Source organism: Oncorhynchus nerka, linkage group LG9b, assembly GCF_034236695.1.
Source record: "Oncorhynchus nerka isolate Pitt River linkage group LG9b, Oner_Uvic_2.0, whole genome shotgun sequence".
In the NCBI taxonomy this organism is placed as follows: domain Eukaryota; kingdom Metazoa; phylum Chordata; class Actinopteri; order Salmoniformes; family Salmonidae; genus Oncorhynchus; species Oncorhynchus nerka.
In genome coordinates, this window is record NC_088424.1 from 28,694,094 (window position 1) to 28,714,340 (window position 20,247).

The 20,247-nt window shown below is 38.7% G+C and overlaps 1 protein-coding gene across 3 annotated transcripts in view; it reads right to left on the minus strand.

Annotated features, from left to right (window-relative positions):
* Positions 1–989: 989 nt before the first annotated feature.
* LOC115114556 (suppression of tumorigenicity 18 protein-like) overlaps positions 990–20,247 on the minus strand; it is a 61,793-nt gene continuing 42,535 nt past the window's right edge. The window contains exons 7-23 of one of the 3 annotated variants that reach the window (XM_029642900.2): positions 18,187–18,993; positions 17,042–17,176; positions 14,723–14,813; positions 14,539–14,631; positions 13,463–13,749; positions 12,837–13,042; positions 10,816–11,064; positions 9,935–10,044; positions 9,221–9,283; positions 8,979–9,047; positions 8,579–8,641; positions 8,226–8,306; positions 5,516–5,740; positions 5,333–5,421; positions 5,030–5,133; positions 4,803–4,949; positions 990–3,270 (exon numbers count right to left, since the gene is read on the minus strand). In XM_029642900.2, coding sequence (XP_029498760.2) covers positions 3,130–3,270; positions 4,803–4,949; positions 5,030–5,133; positions 5,333–5,421; positions 5,516–5,740; positions 8,226–8,306; positions 8,579–8,641; positions 8,979–9,047; positions 9,221–9,283; positions 9,935–10,044; positions 10,816–11,064; positions 12,837–13,042; positions 13,463–13,749; positions 14,539–14,631; positions 14,723–14,813; positions 17,042–17,176; positions 18,187–18,993 — 2,960 coding nt within the window. In that variant the 3' untranslated portion in view covers positions 990–3,129. Of the gene's footprint in view, positions 3,271–4,802; positions 4,950–5,029; positions 5,134–5,332; positions 5,422–5,515; positions 5,741–8,225; positions 8,307–8,578; positions 8,642–8,978; positions 9,048–9,220; positions 9,284–9,934; positions 10,048–10,815; positions 11,065–12,836; positions 13,043–13,462; positions 13,750–14,538; positions 14,632–14,722; positions 14,814–17,041; positions 17,177–18,186; positions 18,994–20,247 lie in introns of all 3 variants that reach the window. The other 2 variants (XM_029642899.2, XM_029642898.2) reach the window with 2 other exon arrangements.

Below are 20,247 nucleotides of genomic sequence, written 5' to 3' on the forward strand. Positions count from 1 at the left end.
TGCTTCCACCACCAAACGGCTAGTGCAGTGATGGAGGCGTGTCACTCGAAGGCTATTTGTATAGATCAACATGGAGTATTTGTTTTGGTGCCAAAGTATTCAGAACTAATACATATTCTATGGGGGCATAGTCATGGTAGTAAAAATAATGGCCTGCCCAGCATTTTTATACATGACTTTAAGCATGATGGGATGTTAACTGCTTAATTAACTCAGGAACCACACCTGTGTGAAAGCACCTGCCTTCAATATACTTCGTATCCCTCATTTACTCGTGTTTCCATTATTTTAGCAGTTACCTATAGCTGGCCTATACTTGGTTATGAGGTGCTGAAATGCTAGCAGGAAGCTAGCAAGAAATCTCAACATCAGGTGACAAGTTCAAATGGGTTGATTCTTACTGCTCTCTGCTTTTGTACTCTCTTTGAGAACTATCACTGTTGTAGTCTTGCTGCTTGGCAAGGCCTGCTGCTCACGCTAATCTAACTTCATTGTGAATAAACATAACACACTGTATTATACACAAACAATTCTATGAGGATTGTCAATTGATTGAATTTCAATGAGTATACTCCTTTGTCCGCAACAAAATGGTCAACAATGCGCAAAGAATAGGCCTATTTAACTGTATTACACAGATGGTCTACTTTCTCATCTGAGATGTATTTGTCTTATTGATATCCGCCACCAGGTGGCAGACTGGTTATACTCGTATCAATCTCATGAAGCAACAATGAGAGTATGGGGATGAAAAGGAGGCACCAATATGGAAATTCTGGGTTAACCAATATTGAGCCATCTACTATTTTCTTTTCCATTTCCAGTAGATAATTACTGCCCAAGGAGCAGTTGTTAAATCTCATTCAAATATATTTTGAGAGATTATATAATACAGTGTGAAGTAGACTTCAATCAAAGAAGATTATTTGTGCTGTAAGGTATTGCCAACATACTACTTTACATCTGAGAATCACACAACCATTTAAAAAGTTTTATTTCTACCTTACACAAACTGTACAGCACAGCGCATATCTGCTTATGAAATAGTAAAAGTAATAGGAACTTTCGATTTACAAACTACTTGAACTGAAAAAACAACATTTGAAAGAAAATGTCCAATACAGTTTCATCATACTAATATCATTCCACAAAAATCCAGTTCACATTACAAAACATCAAATACTAAACAGAGAAAAATAAATATTCTTCACAAAACTTCCTGAGCAAACAATGTGTGGTATGTTAATTAAATATTACGAATGATAAATTAACACAATTATTAAGTTAAACAAACCGTCAATGATTACATTTTTAATGATTACAATTCTTTAGAATGAGTTGAGTATTTGGATAAAATAAAGTATTTTCCTCAACAAGTGTCCTAAATTTGGCTTTGTTTTGCAGATGTGCACTTCCAATTCCTCCTCAGGAAATGTGTAGCAGGCCAAGTCAAACTCAATTTATTTGAACTTGATAAGACTATCAACCCATGCAAACGTCAAATTAATAACATTTTCCCGTGACATCAAGAGCAATGCTTACAAACAAAGAAAGCTTCATCTTTTTCTGGAACCCCAGGGCAATAGAACTAATCTGAAATACAAAATAAAAAAGTGCAACTGATTCACAACTCAATTTAAAAATAAATAATAAACAATTGAAAATAAACAGTTAAGAACTAACAATATCATTGTTTGTTTGTCTCTTTTTGCTTCATAATAGTGATGAACTGAACATTTATATTGACAATATGGCCTTGATTTACCAAGGTGCAAACGCTTATTGAATCTGGCCCTAAAGAACCTGCAGTGATATTTACGCCACCAAGTGCTTTGGGGGGATATTTTAAAATTGATGTGACACACAGAAACTGAAATGCCACTGACCACCATTAAGTATATATTAGCTAACATTTTATGTATGTAAGGATGTCAGAATAGCTTAAACCAGAGTAAATGTTTGTATGGTGGTGTTACATTTCTTCGAGCAACTTCTGCTTTCCCACGCTGAAGAGATGTAAAAAGTAGAAAAGCACTAACACTTCCTACCCTGTGAAACTTCAAGACCTGACTTTGAGATTACAGCTACAGTACCGAGACGATGCTTAAAGATTTGAAATGGCATATTAACATTAAGAACATTTTCTCCTTTGAAAAGTGTACTGTACAATAAATTAGACACCAGCCACATAACTGTCCTACCACAAAACAGAGTACCGTATATTTTATGTATTCATTTACATGTAGGCACATATATGCACACACAGCATGTGCACAGAAGGCAGTTTAATATCTATATCATTTAAGAAAAAAGTCGGTGGATTTTTCCATTTTCTTAGTGCCGTCAGTTGCTCTATTCGAGCGACACACTCAAGTTGAATCTGACATTCAGTTCATTGAATTAAATAAAATAATGTTGCATTTTGCGAACAGCTGAAAGCAATTCCCCTAATTGCAGTCAACTTAACATATTGTTGAATTAAGAGATGTACACTAACATTGCATTTTTAGATCTTACCATACATTCAGTGTTGAATATTAAATAGAAAGCAAAAGCAACAATTAAAAAACATGTTGATTCTGGATTATTCTGGTAGAGTTCTCCACCTTCATGGGAGATACAAATGATTCTATTATGACTTGATCTGATATATAAATAAACCACCACTAGATGACGAAAGAGAGCTATGGTTGAAACTGGAACGTGCTTCAATGTCATTTACAATGTGCAGAATTAGTCAAAAGATTAAATATTTTGCATTTTACAATGATAGAAATAAATACAAATGTGTGGAAATAAATACATTGATGAATAAGGATTATAAATAATAATAATATAAAAAAGACAAAAAATAAATAGATTTTAATCAAGCAAAACATTCAAAAGAATTAAGTGCAAGGGGGGTAGAAATCTCACCAGAAGAAACATGTCAAGTGAATACAGAAGCGTTAAAAAAACAATACAAATTATTTTGGGCTGGTAATTGTCTTAGTACAATGTATTCAACGGTGAAATGTCGACACATTTCCCAAAGCCTTGTCTTATACATGCAACTAAGCCAGCACTGCACACAGCCATCCAGTGCCATTATCCCAACTCAAAGATACCTCCTCTTGATGGCTCGACAGCTTAAACGTGGATTCCCTTCATAGCCTGTTTGATATTATCCAAGAGAGCCTTACACTCGGGAGAGTAGTCGTGCTCAGAGCTGTTGTACATATCTGTTAATGTGTTCACGTAGGCTTCGAAATTATGCTCGCTGATGGGCCCCTGGAACACAAACATGTTCTAATATTAGTTCACAAACTGAAGCTTATAGTGACAATAATCATTTAATGTCACTATAGATATAGACAGTCCGATCTAGAATTATTGCCACTCTTGATAAAGATGAGCAACAAATAATACTGTGTAAAATAATACAATACTGAGCTATATTCTCAAAAACATTCAAAAATGATATTATTTTAGACTTACATAATTGCTCAGATAAAGAGATGTTGTCATTTGTTTTTCTCAAAAAGATAGGGGTCAACATGACTGGCATCGCTGTTATCAATACCTCACCTTGCGGGCAGAATGGCACTGAGCCTTTTCCTAAAATGTTTTAAGAAATTGAAGGACACATTTGGAAGGATCTTAGACCAATCCTCCAAACTCCAGGCATTTAAATTGTAGGATGACATGAAAATAGAGCTCTTTGGCCCAGCACACCAGTGGTGGGTTTGGCGTCGAAATAGATATACATTAGCAGAAAATACTCCCAAACATATTGTAAAATATGGTGGTGAATCTTTGATGTTATGGGGCTTTCCACTGGTCCTGGGGCCCTTGTTAAGGTCAACGGCATAATCAACTTTACCCAGTTCCAGGGCTGTGTCCGAACACCTATACTTACGTCCTAAATAGTAGCCATTTTGGGTATGCGAAAATAGGCAGTTTTATAGTATGTGACATTTTGATGTTGTATGCTTTAAATGCCAGGATGTCATACTCATTTGGGTTTCTCATCTAGAATTCACTGCACACTATTGAGGAAGACAATCGTCTTTTCACAGCTGATAATCAGAATAGGGGACACACTTTACAAAAATGATGGAATGGTAGGGAACAAGGGCGAATGGGCATTAGATGACGCCTTATCAATATGAATGAGTATTATGTTGATATTTGTTGCTTACAGCATACCTTTTTACTAGGCAGTACGTTCTAAATAGTATGTAGTACGATTAGTACACAGTATGTCGTTTATGTAACTAGTAGGCAAGCCAGATTTCAGACACAGCCCAGGAAATTTTAGCCAAAAACCAGGTTGCCTCTGCCAGGAGGCTGAATCTTGGCTGCAAGTGGATCTTCCAGCAAGACAATAACTACAAGCACACATCAAAATCCACAAAGAAATTGTTACTTGACCACAAAATCAACATTTTAAAATGGCCATCTCAGTGTCTGGACTTGACCCCCATTAAAAACCTTTGGTTTGAATTTGAGGGCAGTCTATAAGAGCAGGCGAATTATATCAAGGATCTGGAAAGATGTGGATGAATGGTCTAAACTCTCTCCAAATCTGTTCTCCAATCTCAAAACATTTGAGAAAAAGTCCCATAATCCTCGCACGGTGAGGCATTAAAAGGTATTGAAAACAGGAGTGCCAATAATTTTGACCCCTATCTTTCTGAGAAAATAAATTATTCCCTGTTAAATAAAATAATTTTATTAGCATACAATATAGCTCAGTATTTGTATTTATTTGATAAAAGCTGCATGTGCAAGTGAGGAGGTTCGTATGAGGCCCACTGTACCATTTGAGGCAGTTGGATATCTGTGAGACTGTTGATGAGAGCTTGGCTGAGGTGACCTAACTCCTTCAGAAGGCTGTCGTTGTGCTGTTCAATCATCTTGTTCTCCTCCTCAATTGTCTTCAGGTTACATTCCATCGATGAAATCTGCTTTCAGGGGAGAGGAAAACTTGTCAACCTGAACCGGGCATGAATCCTTTAAAAAACATATCACAGTTGTGGATAGTTACTTGGGTCTGCAGTTGCATCATGTCAGCTTCTATTTTCAGGTTGGATTCATTCAGTTCTTTGATTTCATGATCCAAGTGTTGCACGTCATTGTTGTTGTCGACTCCTGTTTGAAAATAGGAAATACTCGCATGAAAATCAAGCTAAACCTGCTGCTTCAGTGAATCAACTAGCAGGGGGACTAAACATACTTTGATGGTACTGAGATGAAATTTCCATAACATACATTATCCTGCCAAAGCATACATGTACAGTCCACCAGCACAAACAGAACATGTTTGTAAAACCATATATTAATGCCTTACCACTGCTGGCTTGAAGTTTAATAGTCATCATCTCCTCTCCTGTCATCTTCTTCTTAATACTCTGAGCATTAAGAGGGCATCCAGACAAACTATTTACAAATAAAATGAAAAATAATGAGAAACTTCATACTTGTTTCATTAGTATTGTATGGGACACAATGAATGGAGTGAATGCAGGCTAACCTTCTATGGGTGACAAACACGTTATTGGCATGTCCAAGGCCATTGCAACCGGGCAGGGGACAGTGGGGCAGTTCCTGTTTGCAGGCCTTATTCCAGGGGAAGGGGAGGCCATTGATGGATGACTCTTTATGCCTCTTGGCAGCAAGGGGGCAGCTCCCTGCACTGCGGTGAGATGTGTACTTCCCTGATGTGTGGCCCTGCCCATCACAACCCATCACTGGACACCTAGCAGGGAGACAAACAAGGGGTTCGTTAAGGAGGGTGATACATTTCTATCTGAACGTTTTGGAATGTATCGTATAGAACAGATATGCTTATATCAGGTCTATTCATTCTATTTCAGCAACATTCAGAACGTTTAACATTACTGAATACACCCCAGGAGTCAGGTTTATTACTACCTGGTGTCCTCCCCTTGTACTGCTACTGTAGTGGAGGGAGTCATGTTGTAACACAGACTGTTGACAATGTTCTGAGTGCCCCTGTGAGAGATGCCTATTCTCATTCAAATGAGGCAGAGGAGAAAGATTGTCACCAGTAAGCTGTTTTTTCCTCAGAATAGTTTTGCAGTTGAAACCATTTGATATGACAGAGGTAGTAAATACCGTATGATCTGAGATCTGTCAATATATCGCTGTTCACAGTTTCGGTACAATGGAAATGTAAGTAGATCAAAATGCTGTCGAACTGAGTTGAGACGACTTTACTTAACCTCTTAAACCATAATAAATGCATATATACTGAAACCAATCATTTTCACAGTTCATAAACATCCCTCACTAACTAGACCGGAAGATTTGTCAAACCATTATGTTGATTCATCCAGTCAAATGTTGATTCAAAATGTAGTCATCAAAACTGACAACAGGCTCAAATAATCGTAGCAACCAAGTTGTTAATCCACAAAAACTTTGGAATCATTTACACATTCAGATTGATATAACCTACATAAACAAAACATCTTGTTGAATATTAGTAAGAGTTATAAGGGTAATTACATTTCTCAGGTCAGTAATGGAGTGACATGAATTACACATAATTGTCATGTAGTGTTTCTGAGCCCTTCCCTTATTGGTAAAGGTGAAAGGCAGGCTGAGATGGTACATAGAACTAGTGTACAAACAGAACAGAGTGCTACTGTAACAAAGATTGTTGCACTCTGTTGTTCAGTAGAGCACCAGTAGCACTTAGAGGACAAAACAACCCCAACCACATTACTTACATTCATCCATACACTACAGGTATATGTAGACTCCTAGGGAAAAATGCTATCTAGAACCTAAAAGGGTTCTTTGGCTGTCCCCATAGGAGGACCCTTTGAAGAACCCTTTTTCGTTCCAGGAAGAGCCCCTTTGGTTCCAAGAAGAACCCTTTTGAGTTTCATGTAGAACCCATTCCACAGATGGTTCAACATGGAACCCAAAATTACACCTGGAACCACAAAGGTTTATCCTTTGGGGAGAGCTGAAGAACCCTTTTGGAACCCTTTTTTCTAAGAGTATAAGGCATCGGGACAATGGAATAATGCCATATGGCCTACAATTTACAATAATCTAATAGCCTTACAGATGCACTACATGTAGGTTCTCTCACCCACCCTCTTGTGCATGAGATATATTCCAGTCTAACTCCTAACGTTTTGGCCCTGCATTAGTATCTCAAAAGAAGGGTAAATCTGTCCAGATGTAGAAGTAAACAAGGTCTCATACATCTGAGCTTGTATTTAAGCAGTAATCAAGTACATCATTTCCCCCCCAATAATACTTTTTTACCAGTGGTGGAAAAAGTACCAAATGTCATACTTGAGTAAAAGTATAGATACCTTAATAGAAAGTTACTCAAGTAAAAGTGAAAGTCAGACATTAAAATACTACTTGAGTAAAAGTATTTGGTTTTAAATATACTTAAGTCTCAAAAGTACATATAATTGCTAAAATATACTTAAGTATAAAAAGTAAAAGTATAAATCATTTAATATCCTTATATTAAGCAAAGCAGACGGCACCATTTTCTTCTTTTTAAGATGTATGGATAGCCAGGGGTACACTCCAACATTATTTACAAAAGATGCATGTGTTTATTGAGTCCGCCAGTCCAGAGGCAGTAGGGATAACCACGTGTTCTCTTGACAAGTGCTTGAATTTGACAGTTTTCCTGTCTTGCTAAACATTCAAAATGTAACGGGTACTTTTGGTTGTCGGAGAAAATGTATGGAGTAAAAAGTACATTATTTTCTTTCGTCAGGGAAAAGTTAAAGTAGTCAAAAATATAAATAGTAAAGTACAGATACCCCAAAAACTACTTAGGTAGTACTTTAATATTTTTACTTAAGTACTTTACATACTGCTTTTTACAGAGACAACTGCATCTAGAATAATTCAGCTTTGATCACATCCCATAGTATGGTGGACCTTAAATAAACAATACAAGAACACAATGCACACAAGAGCATGATAAGCCAGATGTTCTATTAAGACAACAAAAAATATTACAACGTTTGAAACATGTTAACGTTGTTAATCCTTGAAAGATAGCTTTAGTAAATTATGAACAGGAAAACTATTTCCTTTTTGTCTTTCTGGTATAATGACCTCTTTACAACATGATACAAGTACTTTCATTCACATAGGCATGCATGCCAGCACTAGAATAGTTAACAAGAAAATTAAAAAACTAAAACAACAAATATGAAACAGAAATCATATCTTACTTTATTTCTTGGTCGTCTTTTTCATCTCTGTTTGGTGTAAGCTTCAAGCCTCCCTTTCTGGCACGTGGACATCCTGACAAACTACAAATGTTTAGAGACAATATGGTTTAACAATAATGAACACTACTTTAGGGCTAAAATAAAGCAAACTCTTTCATCAGTGATAAGATGATGTTCTCACATAGCCTGTCATTGGAAACAACATGAAGCAACAACAAGAATCAATCAGTTAAATCGCAGTTTATTAATTGTCTAAAATGTATAAACTAATCAAAAATAAATACCTAGACAATGAGATTCAAACACATCCCTATTGATCTACTCAGTAATTTGTGTGATCCAGTCTAGACTACCTTCTGTGTGAAGAATAATTCCCTGTCACATGTCCAGATCCATCACAACTAGGTGTTGGGCACCTGCAGGCGGAGAGACCGACAGAACAGGCAAAGCTCAGTGCCACGTTGTCTGGGACAATGATATCATATTTAAATGCATGAATTTAAAAAAAAATAACGTATGAGGTCAGTAGATACCCAGTACATCGCATAATGTATATGTATGCAGCCTGATCACATGAATTGGAGAAAAGTCCATATTCAATATAGTCAATGTATGACTAAAACGACATGAGACCAGGTGGAATGTATAATGCAAACAAATAAAACAGCACAAAGTAGAATCAGTGAACCCACACAGGTGAATGACATGTCTATAAACAGTGGTAAGATGATGATCTGACAGGACAACACGTACTTTAGTTCCTGAGAGTTGGCTGCCATCAGTGATTTGAGAGTCTTGTCAGCCAGGGGACACCCAGATACACTACAGACAGAGGATCCACACCAGAGTTATCACAATGCTATTTAAAAAAATAAAAAAATAAAATCCCTTTCATTTTCAGCAGCATATAATACCGATCAATATGAAACAGTCAACATAGTTCCTCTGAACCAGGCCGTACAGTATTTACTAGCTGGTGTTAAGTGTCTAATTACCTTCGATGTGATGCATAATTTCCTGTAACATGGCCACTACCGTCACAGCCAGGGGTAGGACAGCTGCAGAGAACACAACACTTAGTTAGACTCTACAATACATGGACTTCTGATACAGTGTATTAACCTTTTTAACATGACGTTGAATTGCATTAGTGGAAGCGGAAGTTAGTACAGCAGGAAATTTAGTCATTTCGATGTTTATTTTCAATGTTTATTTGGTGTGTCAAAAGTTGTTCGTAAATCCCTTGGCAGATCTAATTGTGGTCTGTAAACTACTCAATCATACTTTACCATAGAGTGGATACTAATTCCATACAACATGCAGTCTAACTACAAAGTCAAGAGTGGTAAGCTCATTTTGAGGACATACGGACATGTAAAAACTCACTTTTAACAAGATACATTCTTCACATGAACCTGCAGACATACCAGTCACAACAACATGTAATATATAATAGGTAACAATATAAGAGCTAATAACAGGAAAGATTGTGTCCAGCGCATTTATTCACCACAATTATAATGCCCTATTTAAACAGGTGTGGTTTGGGAATTACACTTTTGTTATTAATACTGACCATCTGTCAGCTGACCTTTTTAGAGGGAAATGCACATGATACACAGAAGACTGAGCAAAGAAGCAGCAAGATGTCAATTTCTCCCTTCCCTGGACCTCCAGAATGAGCAGACCCAACATTAAACATGATATACCTCATCAGCTCTTTCTTAGAGTCTCTTAAGAGCATATCAGTCTTGGGGCTGAACATGCTTGCGTCTCCAGAGTAGCCCTGGTCCTCCAGAGAAGCGTCATCAAAATCTTCCTGCTGAGACATAGGTACGTTTGAAATGGACCCTTCTCACTATATAGTGAACTACGTTTTAACAGAACCCTATGGGCCCTGGTTAAAAGTAGTGCATTACATAGGGAATAGGGTGCCATTACTGATGCAGTCTTAATAATAGTATCCTTAAAAATAATAATAGTGTCCTTAAAAATCTCCTTAACCCCATTACTTCTTGTGTCAGTCTTAAGTCTTGAACATGATCTAAAAGTGAATTATCAATGAAAACACCCCACTTAAAAAAACTCTTAAAACACAAGCCTAGGAGTTGGGGGGTAAGTCTGAGTGATTACGCTTAAGAATACTTACAGTAAACCATACATCCATTTAAAGTCGGATAATCCACATGGACGGTATTTATATGGATATGTAATGTAAAACATTTGGATTTACTTTCTCAAAGATTCTGTGTTCAGCACCAGATGTTGTCGTCAGTGAATTATTTACAGGACAAATGTCAACAACAACCAGGAATACCAGCTATGAAGTACATGCTCTTTAACATGAGATTTATTAGGAACATACACTGTGTTCACAATGATCTATCATTATATATTATATTGTATGCCCATATCACCCTTATAGATCAGGGACCTGTTGTTATGTTAATGTTCATATGTTTATCAATTAGCTATATTTTCTCTTACAACAAATTTAACAAAACAAGCTTTCTTCTTCTGTTTCATAGGTACCTTATACAGTATTTCCTGTGTATTTAAAAGGAGGAACAGCAAAGTTGTTATTTTTTACCTCTCTGTCGTGCATTATTTGTTGCTGTGCTTTGCTGAAGTTGAGAGGGGTGTCCCAGGTGTCTCTCTCGCACAGGGCCTGGTAGAAGGCAGGGCTGATGTGCACACTTCCGGCCTGCTTGGACAGAGTGGACTCAGGAGGGGACTGGGTAGCGTCTCCCAAAGGCACCTGGGGTGGGGCTTTCACCTCCCGACCCTTCTTCATACTCAGGTCCAGAGTGCCGTTCTCATCCACTTCTATGGGCATGTCCTAAAGGAGAATAAATTCACAAGGTAGACTCAGTTATAGTCATAAGGTTACAATGAAGTCACTTTTATTAAATAGTCAACAGTTCACAAAAAAGGAGAGACTGATGTCAGTCTGTATTGGAATGAGAAATGAGAGTTACTGTACTGAAATGAATACACCACTATGATAAGCCCTTTTAACCTAACGCAATACTTTAACGGTATACCTTTCTAAAAATAACAACGTGTATAATTCCTGTGAGAAATAACTTCAATTGCCTCTCAAATATACATTTACATGAAAATAAGACATGTCGTGGTTATCTAACACCAGGGTAAAGTATGGTGTTAAGCCAGCATTAATTCTGTTGAACAAAATAATAATCGCTCCTTGGTGTATAGTGTGTCAGTGACAGCTGTGTCATCGGTCTGTTTTCTAGGACACAATACCAAGATGGCAGCTGTGGGTGCTGGTTTTAGGTCATCACCATTAAAACAAAAATGAAAAGCTTAATGTAGCATAAGTTCTCTCATTGACAGATGTGTTACTCATTCTGTGCTAAGTCAAATGCTATGTGCACTTGTGGCTTATTAGGTTTTATAGTATTAGAAGTTTTACCTCATTAAATGCTGAAATGTGGCCTACATCTGGCATATGTCCCATTATACCTATGTTCAATTATTTTTTTAAATGTTTATTTTCTACATAAGACAGCCTTTCAAATGAATGAATGGGTATAATTTTCATGGACATTGCATGTCTGGCTATCCATTTTAATGATGCGTGTGATGGTGACGTGTGTAGACGTGTGCAGTAACATCTCAATCGCAGGAGAGATAGATGAGCATTCGACATTGAATTGTGATGCTTTTCTTGCCTTTGCATTACTGGTAGCCTACAGAGGTACAGACACATCGGAGTTGCATGGCCCCATATGGAGTATGCTACATAAGTCTTCTGCAAAAGAGGACAGATGATTAACTTGTTAACACTGTTTTATTCATTCAGTGGGTTGGTACCTGGTACAAGGCCACATTATCAGCTCACCAAGCTGGGTCCTGTACTGTGTAGGTGTTGGAAACCTTGAATCATCTATCTATCATTATTCTGACATTAATTACATACTGTAGAGAGGCCTTGTTTGGGTTTTGAGACATTCATTGTCATGCAGTTAAACTTAATGCATAGGAAGGCCATGTTTCAGTTCAGTTGAGAGGATCACCGTTTTCTGCCTAGTGGACAGGGCAGTGGGGGTTTTCCCACTAGAGATTATATAGGATGGCCACAAAGGGGTCAAATTGTAAACTAAACTGGTGCACATTTAATAAAATCGGGGAGATTTTGATTTTGTGAGAATAAAATATTTCAGCTAATGAGTTCTTCAGCTGGTGTATAGGCCATCTGATAGAGGCAGAGCTTATCCTGGATAATATATTACTAAGCTAAATATCTTACGCCATCTGCAGCATGCAAGACACACTTTCATACAGTTATTATTTTTTCCCCCTCTCTCTCTTTGTCTATTACCATGAAAGTAGAAAGTAAATGCATGACCACATGTTTTACAGGAACTACAGACTCTTACTGTAATTGTCATTTCTTCTTATGATGTGATTACACAAATGTTATTTTGTGTACATTAATGCTTTACGGAGGGGGACCTCTTGTTTCACCGCCACCAGAGAGAACGTTTCCTTTGCCAAAAACTGTCCTTTTGATGTTTCCCCCTTTTTATAAACAAATCAGAGTTGCTTTAAAATGACCACATTAAATAATTGGTCTAATTTGACTACCTTTGTGGAGGACGCAAGGGGCCGACCCGAGATGGACTCCATGTTGCTTCGGTAGCGGGTGGAGAGGTTGAGGATGGCAGTGGTGGCAGTGGTGGCTTGGAGCCCCTCACCTCCAGGTTTGTAATGGCTGGGTGGGCTGTGGCGTTCAGGGCCTGGCGTGGGCACGCGGTTGCCGGGGGCGCCCAGAACGCCAGTGTACTTTAGAGCTGTTGGATAACAGAACTCAGATACAGAAACTTTCACAAAGATGTGGGAACACGTGATTATACCCCCTACATTATAACATACAGTATGGTACATCTAATCAGATCGTTCATTTTTACACTGTGGTTGCAGTGGGATCAGTCTGTGCTTGAATAGAAAAGGTCTGTGTTGATAAAAAATATATATATATTAAACAAGCATGAATATCTTGTTTACAGGAACCTTGTAAGTGTGTTGCATACTCTTAGTTGGGTTGTTGTCTGATCATGTATTTACATAGTGTCCTACTGAGCTGCACATTTGTGGCAGAAGATGAGCAACGCTTGCACATTAAATCCCTTTAATGTGGCTTGACACGCTGTTATGGTACAGCCAATCTCCCTCCGCCCCCCTTTGAATCAAATCAAATGTGCGAAACTCACAGTCAGGCAAGTGTGAAGAAGAGATTTCTTGGTCCTGGTTGGGTGCCATCAGAGGTTGCTTGCCGAAGACCTGTGCATCAAAGCTGGCGTAATCAAAGCGGATCTTGCTGTACTTGTCCATGTCCTTGGTGAGGTTGGCTTGCAAGGCGGCGGTGACAGGATGGTGATGGGCGAACCTGTAGTTGTACTGATTCAACTCCAACTTCTTCATGAGGGGGCCGAGAGGCCTGGTTGGAGAAGAATCCAAGAAGACGAGGTGTTGTTGGATTTGATGAGGAAAGTGGCTACTGTATGTGTCAAATAAAACGCATGTAAGGATCCAGGAAATTGACACATGCACACAAGTGGGCAGGAAAGTGGCTACAGTGTCAAATAAAATGCATAGGATATGATATTGACACATGAATGCACATTATGCATGGGCTGTGGAAGAGGTGGTGATGATTTTGGAAGTAATCTACATTATAGTGTGAATAATATCCATATGAGGTGGCTGTGAAGTAATGGACACAGTGTTGTTTGAATAATATCAATGTCCTCCTCCTGGATGTGGGATCTGATCTGTATTGTAGACGCACACACAGGCATGTTACCCAACTAATTCATTTTGTATGGGTTGGCAGTCTGCCTGTGATTTTTCTACAGGGAACAAAGAGTTGTGATGCTCTGTGTCCCTAATAGGGAGAATCTCATGGGACCTTAAACCATTGCTTAAGAACAAGTGATAGTGAGAAACTGTGTCTGTGAAGTTTTGATAGGCTATATATTGTAATTCCTTTTACAATACACTGCATAAATAAACTGGATACGATACTGTAAATGTTAACCAACATACCTCCTGATTTTATATGATATTGCAATTGACACACTTTGTTTTGTATCAAAGGGACTATGCTCTCTCCGAACTTCAATCAATTAGTTTCATAGTATAGCTTTCAATGTCTCAATGGTTTACTGTCATCATAATGTATGCGCACATACACGTCGATAATTGTCAATATTGTCAAAATGACAATATTGCAAAATTACAGTATATAACACATATTATAACATACATTCTCCCCTCGTGATTTTACCTGGACAATCGTTCAGGTGCTTGTCTGCATTTGGGGCTCTCCTCTTGAGGTTTGGAGACTTTCACTGCAGCAGCAATGGGGCAGCCTGAGAGACTGGGGGGGGAGGAGTAGGAGGAGATCAAACCCATTGAACCTGTCTATGTACAGTATGTCATGTTTAATGGGTTAGTCCTGCAGGATGTACCTCCGGTGGGTGCTACGGTTGCTGTTTACATGGCCCCTTCCTGTGCACCCGGGAGTAGGACACTTGAGGACGTTTTCATGCATGGCCAGGACTGGAGACAGACAGGAGAGGGACAGTAGGTGAAACAGTAGGCTCAGTAGAAGGAGAGATTTACTATACAATCAGTGGTGACGAATATTCTGCGTCAGTGGTGACGAATATACTGCGTCAGTGGTGACGAATATACTGCGTCAGTGGTGACTAATATACTGCGTCAGTGGTGACTAATATACTGCGTCAGTGGTGACGAATATACTGCGTCAGTGGTGACGAATATACTGCGTCAGTGGTGACGAATATACTGCGTCAGTGGTGACGAATATACTGCGTCAGTGGTGACGAATATACTGCGTCAGTGGTGACTAATATACTGCGTCAGTGGTGACTAATATACTGCGTCAGTGGTGACGAATATACTGCGTCAGTGGTGACGAATATACTGCGTCAGTGGTGACGAATATACTGCGTCAGTGGTAACGAATATACTGCGTCAGTGGTGACGAATATACTGCGTCAGTGGTGACGAATATACTGCGTCAGTGGTGACGAATATACTGCGTCAGTGGTGACGAATATACTGCGTCAGTGGTGACTAATATACTGCGTCAGTGGTGACTAATATACTGCGTCAGTGGTGACTAATATACTGCGTCAGTGGTGACTAATATACTGCGTCAGTGGTGACTAATATACTGCGTCAGTGGTGACGAATATACTGCGTCAGTGGTGACGAATATACTGCGTCAGTGGTGACGAATATACTGCGTCAGTGGTGACGAATATACTGCGTCAGTGGTGACGAATATACTGCGTCAGTGGTGACGAATATACTGCGTCAGTGGTGACGAATATACTGCGTCAGTGGTGACGAATATTCTGCGTCAGTGGTGACGAATATTCTGCGTCAGTGGTGACGAATATACTGCGTCAGTGGTGACGAATATACTGCGTCAGTGGTGACGAATATACTGCGTCAGTGGTGACGAATATACTGCGTCAGTGGTGAGGAATATACTATATCAGCGGTGACGAATATACTGCATCAGTGGTGACCGAGTTCATGGGGGGATCAAGAGTTAACACAATAACAGAGCACAAAATGATAATACTGGAAAATAATAATGTATCCAGAGTGATCAAGGTAACCTAAAGGCATACAGTCTGCTTGTTCATTTATAGGTACATCAATTCTATTCACACGTTCTTTGTACTGACATCAGAGAAAAACCAAGAGCACAGATCCTTAGAAAAGTCATACAATTATGGACACAAGCATATCTAACTAACACTGTTCCCATTGTCAGTGCACTGTGTGTTGGTCGCATAATATAAATACCTTAGTAGCAATACAAATAGAACAAAAAGCACTACACGTCATCACGCACAGCCTTTTATCCACCAGTTGATGGAAACATCTCTGGTGGGGAAAAGCTCATATGATTTCATGCAGATGTTTAAATATTCACATGAAAATCTGTGGCCAATTGGATGGAAACCTAGCTAGAGTTGGAGTTCTACTCTGTGTCCTTGGGAACTTTTCTCTTCTGTACATATTTTCCAATTAGTTTGCAGGAGTTGTCTATTTATTTTTGAATACGGCATTAGCAACCACTTTGATTTGCAAACATTGCTTCTGGTGTAAGAGCACATGCTTTCATATTGAAAAAAGTTAATTACTTTTTCTGTTCCTTTTGTAACATTACTGTTTAATGTTGGATGCTTGTTATGTTACATTGAAATGACTAAACCACAGCCAATAAAAAACCTTTACAATATTCAGAAATTACAAGAAAACTGTAGGTGACAACAAGTCTCACTTCATTATTCTATAAATGTAGAATGAATGCCCCTCAATCAGTTTCTGGAACCACTTGATAACTTTGAAGGTTTTATTTAAACATCAATAAAAAAAGCATCACTTGCTATTCTATACATATGTAGGATCTTAATTTCACCTATATTGTCAGAGAAAAATAATCCTGCAGCAACATGATGTGAACATTTAGTCCATAATGTTGCTTGATCGGTGGTTAGGGCATTAGCTGGCCTAAAGTAGGCTACAGGGAAAGTACAATTCTGTTCATCTATAAATGTATGTACATCACAAAGCTCATCTCCATTTACAGCTGTGCAGGAAAGTTCTCAGCAACAAAATAGTGATAAAATTAAGATCCTACACCTGTATGTACATGTAGATGTAAGTGAAGATACATTGGTGTTGTCCTGACTTTCAAGAATACCTGATGTACATACATGTATGTGTATGTCTGAGTGACTTACTCTCTGGGGGGACTCTGACTTTGTGGGGACAGCCAGACAGACTCCTGTGGTGGGGGTACAGACCAGTGACATGGCCAGTGCCGTCACAACCAGGGGTAGGACACCTTATATCCTTCTTATCTGGTCGTGGAGAGTCTGGGAGGAGGAAAATAACAGGAGCGCTTAGATTAATACATAGACAATCACATTTTACATTCCATAACAATCTTATGACACCTTCAAGAGTGTTGCAGTATCATTCTTTAACATGCTTTGTAACCTTCACTACCCACACAAGCAAGGAGTGCAACAAAGGTAATAGCTTTTGGTAAAATTCTAATGAACTTGAGTTTGATTTTTCATTAAACTTGTAAAGAGTTGCTTGCATGAATGTTCCTCGAAACTATTTTAAGTGAGATTCTGAGAAATGCTAGAATGAATCTGTATGTACATAGAAACAAATAGATTAAAGTACAGTATCATGCAAAGAGCCAGACACTTTTCGCAAAAAGCTTCTATATTAATCTGTCCTTTTAGTTAAGGCTTCCAGTTCAACACATGGCATTGACTTCTTAATGCCCATCCATCGAAAGATTACATCTGGGATTACACATTAGGCTGCAGTCATTTGAAGAATCAGTGGAAAACATGAGGGGTACTTTGGGCGGATTTAAGACTTATGGTCATGGTTAAATATCCAGTTGATTCCTATCAAAATCCAATATTCTGGGAAGTAGCAATTCCATCAGAAGATTTTTTATTTATTTTTTATTTTAGTCTGGTTATTTATTACTTCAATTGTTGCCAAAATGTGTTTCGTACTTAAGAGGTTTTCCCCGCTGAATATGATTCTTTATTATTTTGACGTTTCGAAGCATCTCATCATTGAAATCACAAGTGGTCTAATTCATACTAGATAAACATGCATAATCATGTCTGCTGCATACTTATTTGATGCCCACTACTCTTCATTAGAATAAGTGCAATATCCACTGTATGTAGTTCTATTGTTCTCAAGTGGATTTAATAGTACACATACAAAAACAAAGGATGGACTTAAAAGGGTCCTCACTGTCATTACGTTGATAAAAAGCTGTTATAAAATAAAACATCTAGAATCTTGAATTGACAAAGAAATAAGATGTTTTCAAATGAAGTATTTGTACCTTTGCATCCATGATAGCCCACCCTGGTGTCCACATCCAGTAGCCGTTGGTGCCTCCTCTCATTGGTCATCTGCTCCAGTAGGAACCTATCCATCTCCCTGTAGGCATTGTGGAGGACCTGTCTCTGCTCTGACTGCAATGCCATGGCCTGTTCCAGGAGACTCAGGTTCACCCTCCCTCTGTCCCAGTCTCTGTCTCCTCTGTCTCTGTCTCCTCTGTCCATCTCCAGGCTCAGGGGTCTCTCCATCTCCTGCAGGCCCAGGGCCCAGGCCTCCAGCCGAGGAGGCCTCTCCACCTCTGGCTCCCCCTCACTGTCCTCCTCACTGGGGGTTGATCGGTAGAGCCGCAGGGTCCCTGTCTGGAAGGGACCTGCTCTGCCCATGTTGTACCCACTAAGGACAGAGTCAGGATCATGGTCTCTCATGTGTAGGTAGTCGTTTCTCCCCAATAGGTATCTTTCTCCGGTGGTGGCTTTGGAGGGGCTGCTGATAGAGCCATTGGAGCCATTCACCCTTGCAGAATGAGACAGGGACAGAGGCTCCCACTCGGCTTCCCAGCTGTCTCTGTATGGGCTTTTACGTGGCGACGATCTGCAAGTCATACTCATCCTGTCCTGACTTTGTTCTTCTTCCTCTTCTTCTTGGTTTCGTTCCGCCACTTCTTCGTCCTCCAGAGTTTCCGAGGCTGCAGCCTCCTGATGGGGAAAGTCAGTCACCACTTCAGACCATCCAAAGGAATCATGGGGTTTTGTTATTGCGTCCTGGCAGCCATTTCTCTTGGGCTCGTTAAGTGTTTCTGAGTATCCATCTTAGAAACAAAGTAAAAGCAAATGAGAACAAAAACTATGTTGTGATGTTTTTTTTCAAGCTTGAGTCAATTGTTCATATTAAGGCCATGCTTTTCAGAGATCATTTGGTTAGGCAGAGAGAGTAACAATCTTGTATGTCCTCACTTCAGCTTAGTCATAATGTTTTGTAGAGACACTTTTTCCTATCTAGAAAATGCATGTCTTGTTGTTTGAAATTACTGTTAAGAGGATTGGCAAATACAATATGTAATGAAAATAATAATAGTATGGACAGGACAGCAACTGGAAGATTTCCTGGCAATTCCTCAAGTACATCTGAGATAATACACAAGACACTTGTTTTGGCTAGTTGAACATGAAACCTAAAGATGAGGAACAAGATTGTCTTCCTGTTCTTTGAAATCTCTAATCAGAAAACAACAACTTGATGTGGATTTAGACGGACCAGACAATGACAGAGATTTACATGGGTTGTGGCACTGAACATCAGTTTTAGGTAGTTGAGGTGTACGTGAAGCAGGGCTTTGTGATTTTAAAGATATTAACTTGTCAATCACACACAACTCATTTAAGAACCCATATTCATATGTAAGCACAAGAACCAAGAAAGAGGAAAACATTTCAGTATTACATTTTTTACAAAAATCCTGATTTCCCTTGATTCTTTCTTTCTTTTTATTAATCTTTTTTCAATAGGTCATTATACTGAGTGCACCTGAGAATTGATTTTTTACATTGATTCTTTACTAAAAGCTTTTAAAATAAAGCTTTTCCGCTTTTTATCAGTGGACATTTTTATGGACATATCAAAATGTTAACTATATCCCAGGACTGCGTGTAATAGTCAAATATATTTGACATGACATTTGAATTTCTGGTTTCAAGAATTGTTCAGTTTAAGTGAAACAAACAGAAAAGCTAGGCTCTTAGATCTCCAAAATGTATGTTAAATGACTCTTAATATAGTGACACCACTGATTATATTAATATCAAGTCATGGTCAATGATTAACAATGGAGCGCTATCATCTGGATTGATTCACTAAAATATATGTTGATCCCCCAAATCATTGAAACTTATTTTCAGTGCTAAAGCTCTTTAGTGAGGCCATAAGAGTTGTTACTCTATAAATCATAAGTAGGCTGTACAGTACGTCACAGAGCAAATTAAAAGTAAGGGGGGGGGGGGGGGGGTCCAATAGGTTGATAGATCTGGAGATAATTTAGGATGCAATTATGTAGGCTATATAATCT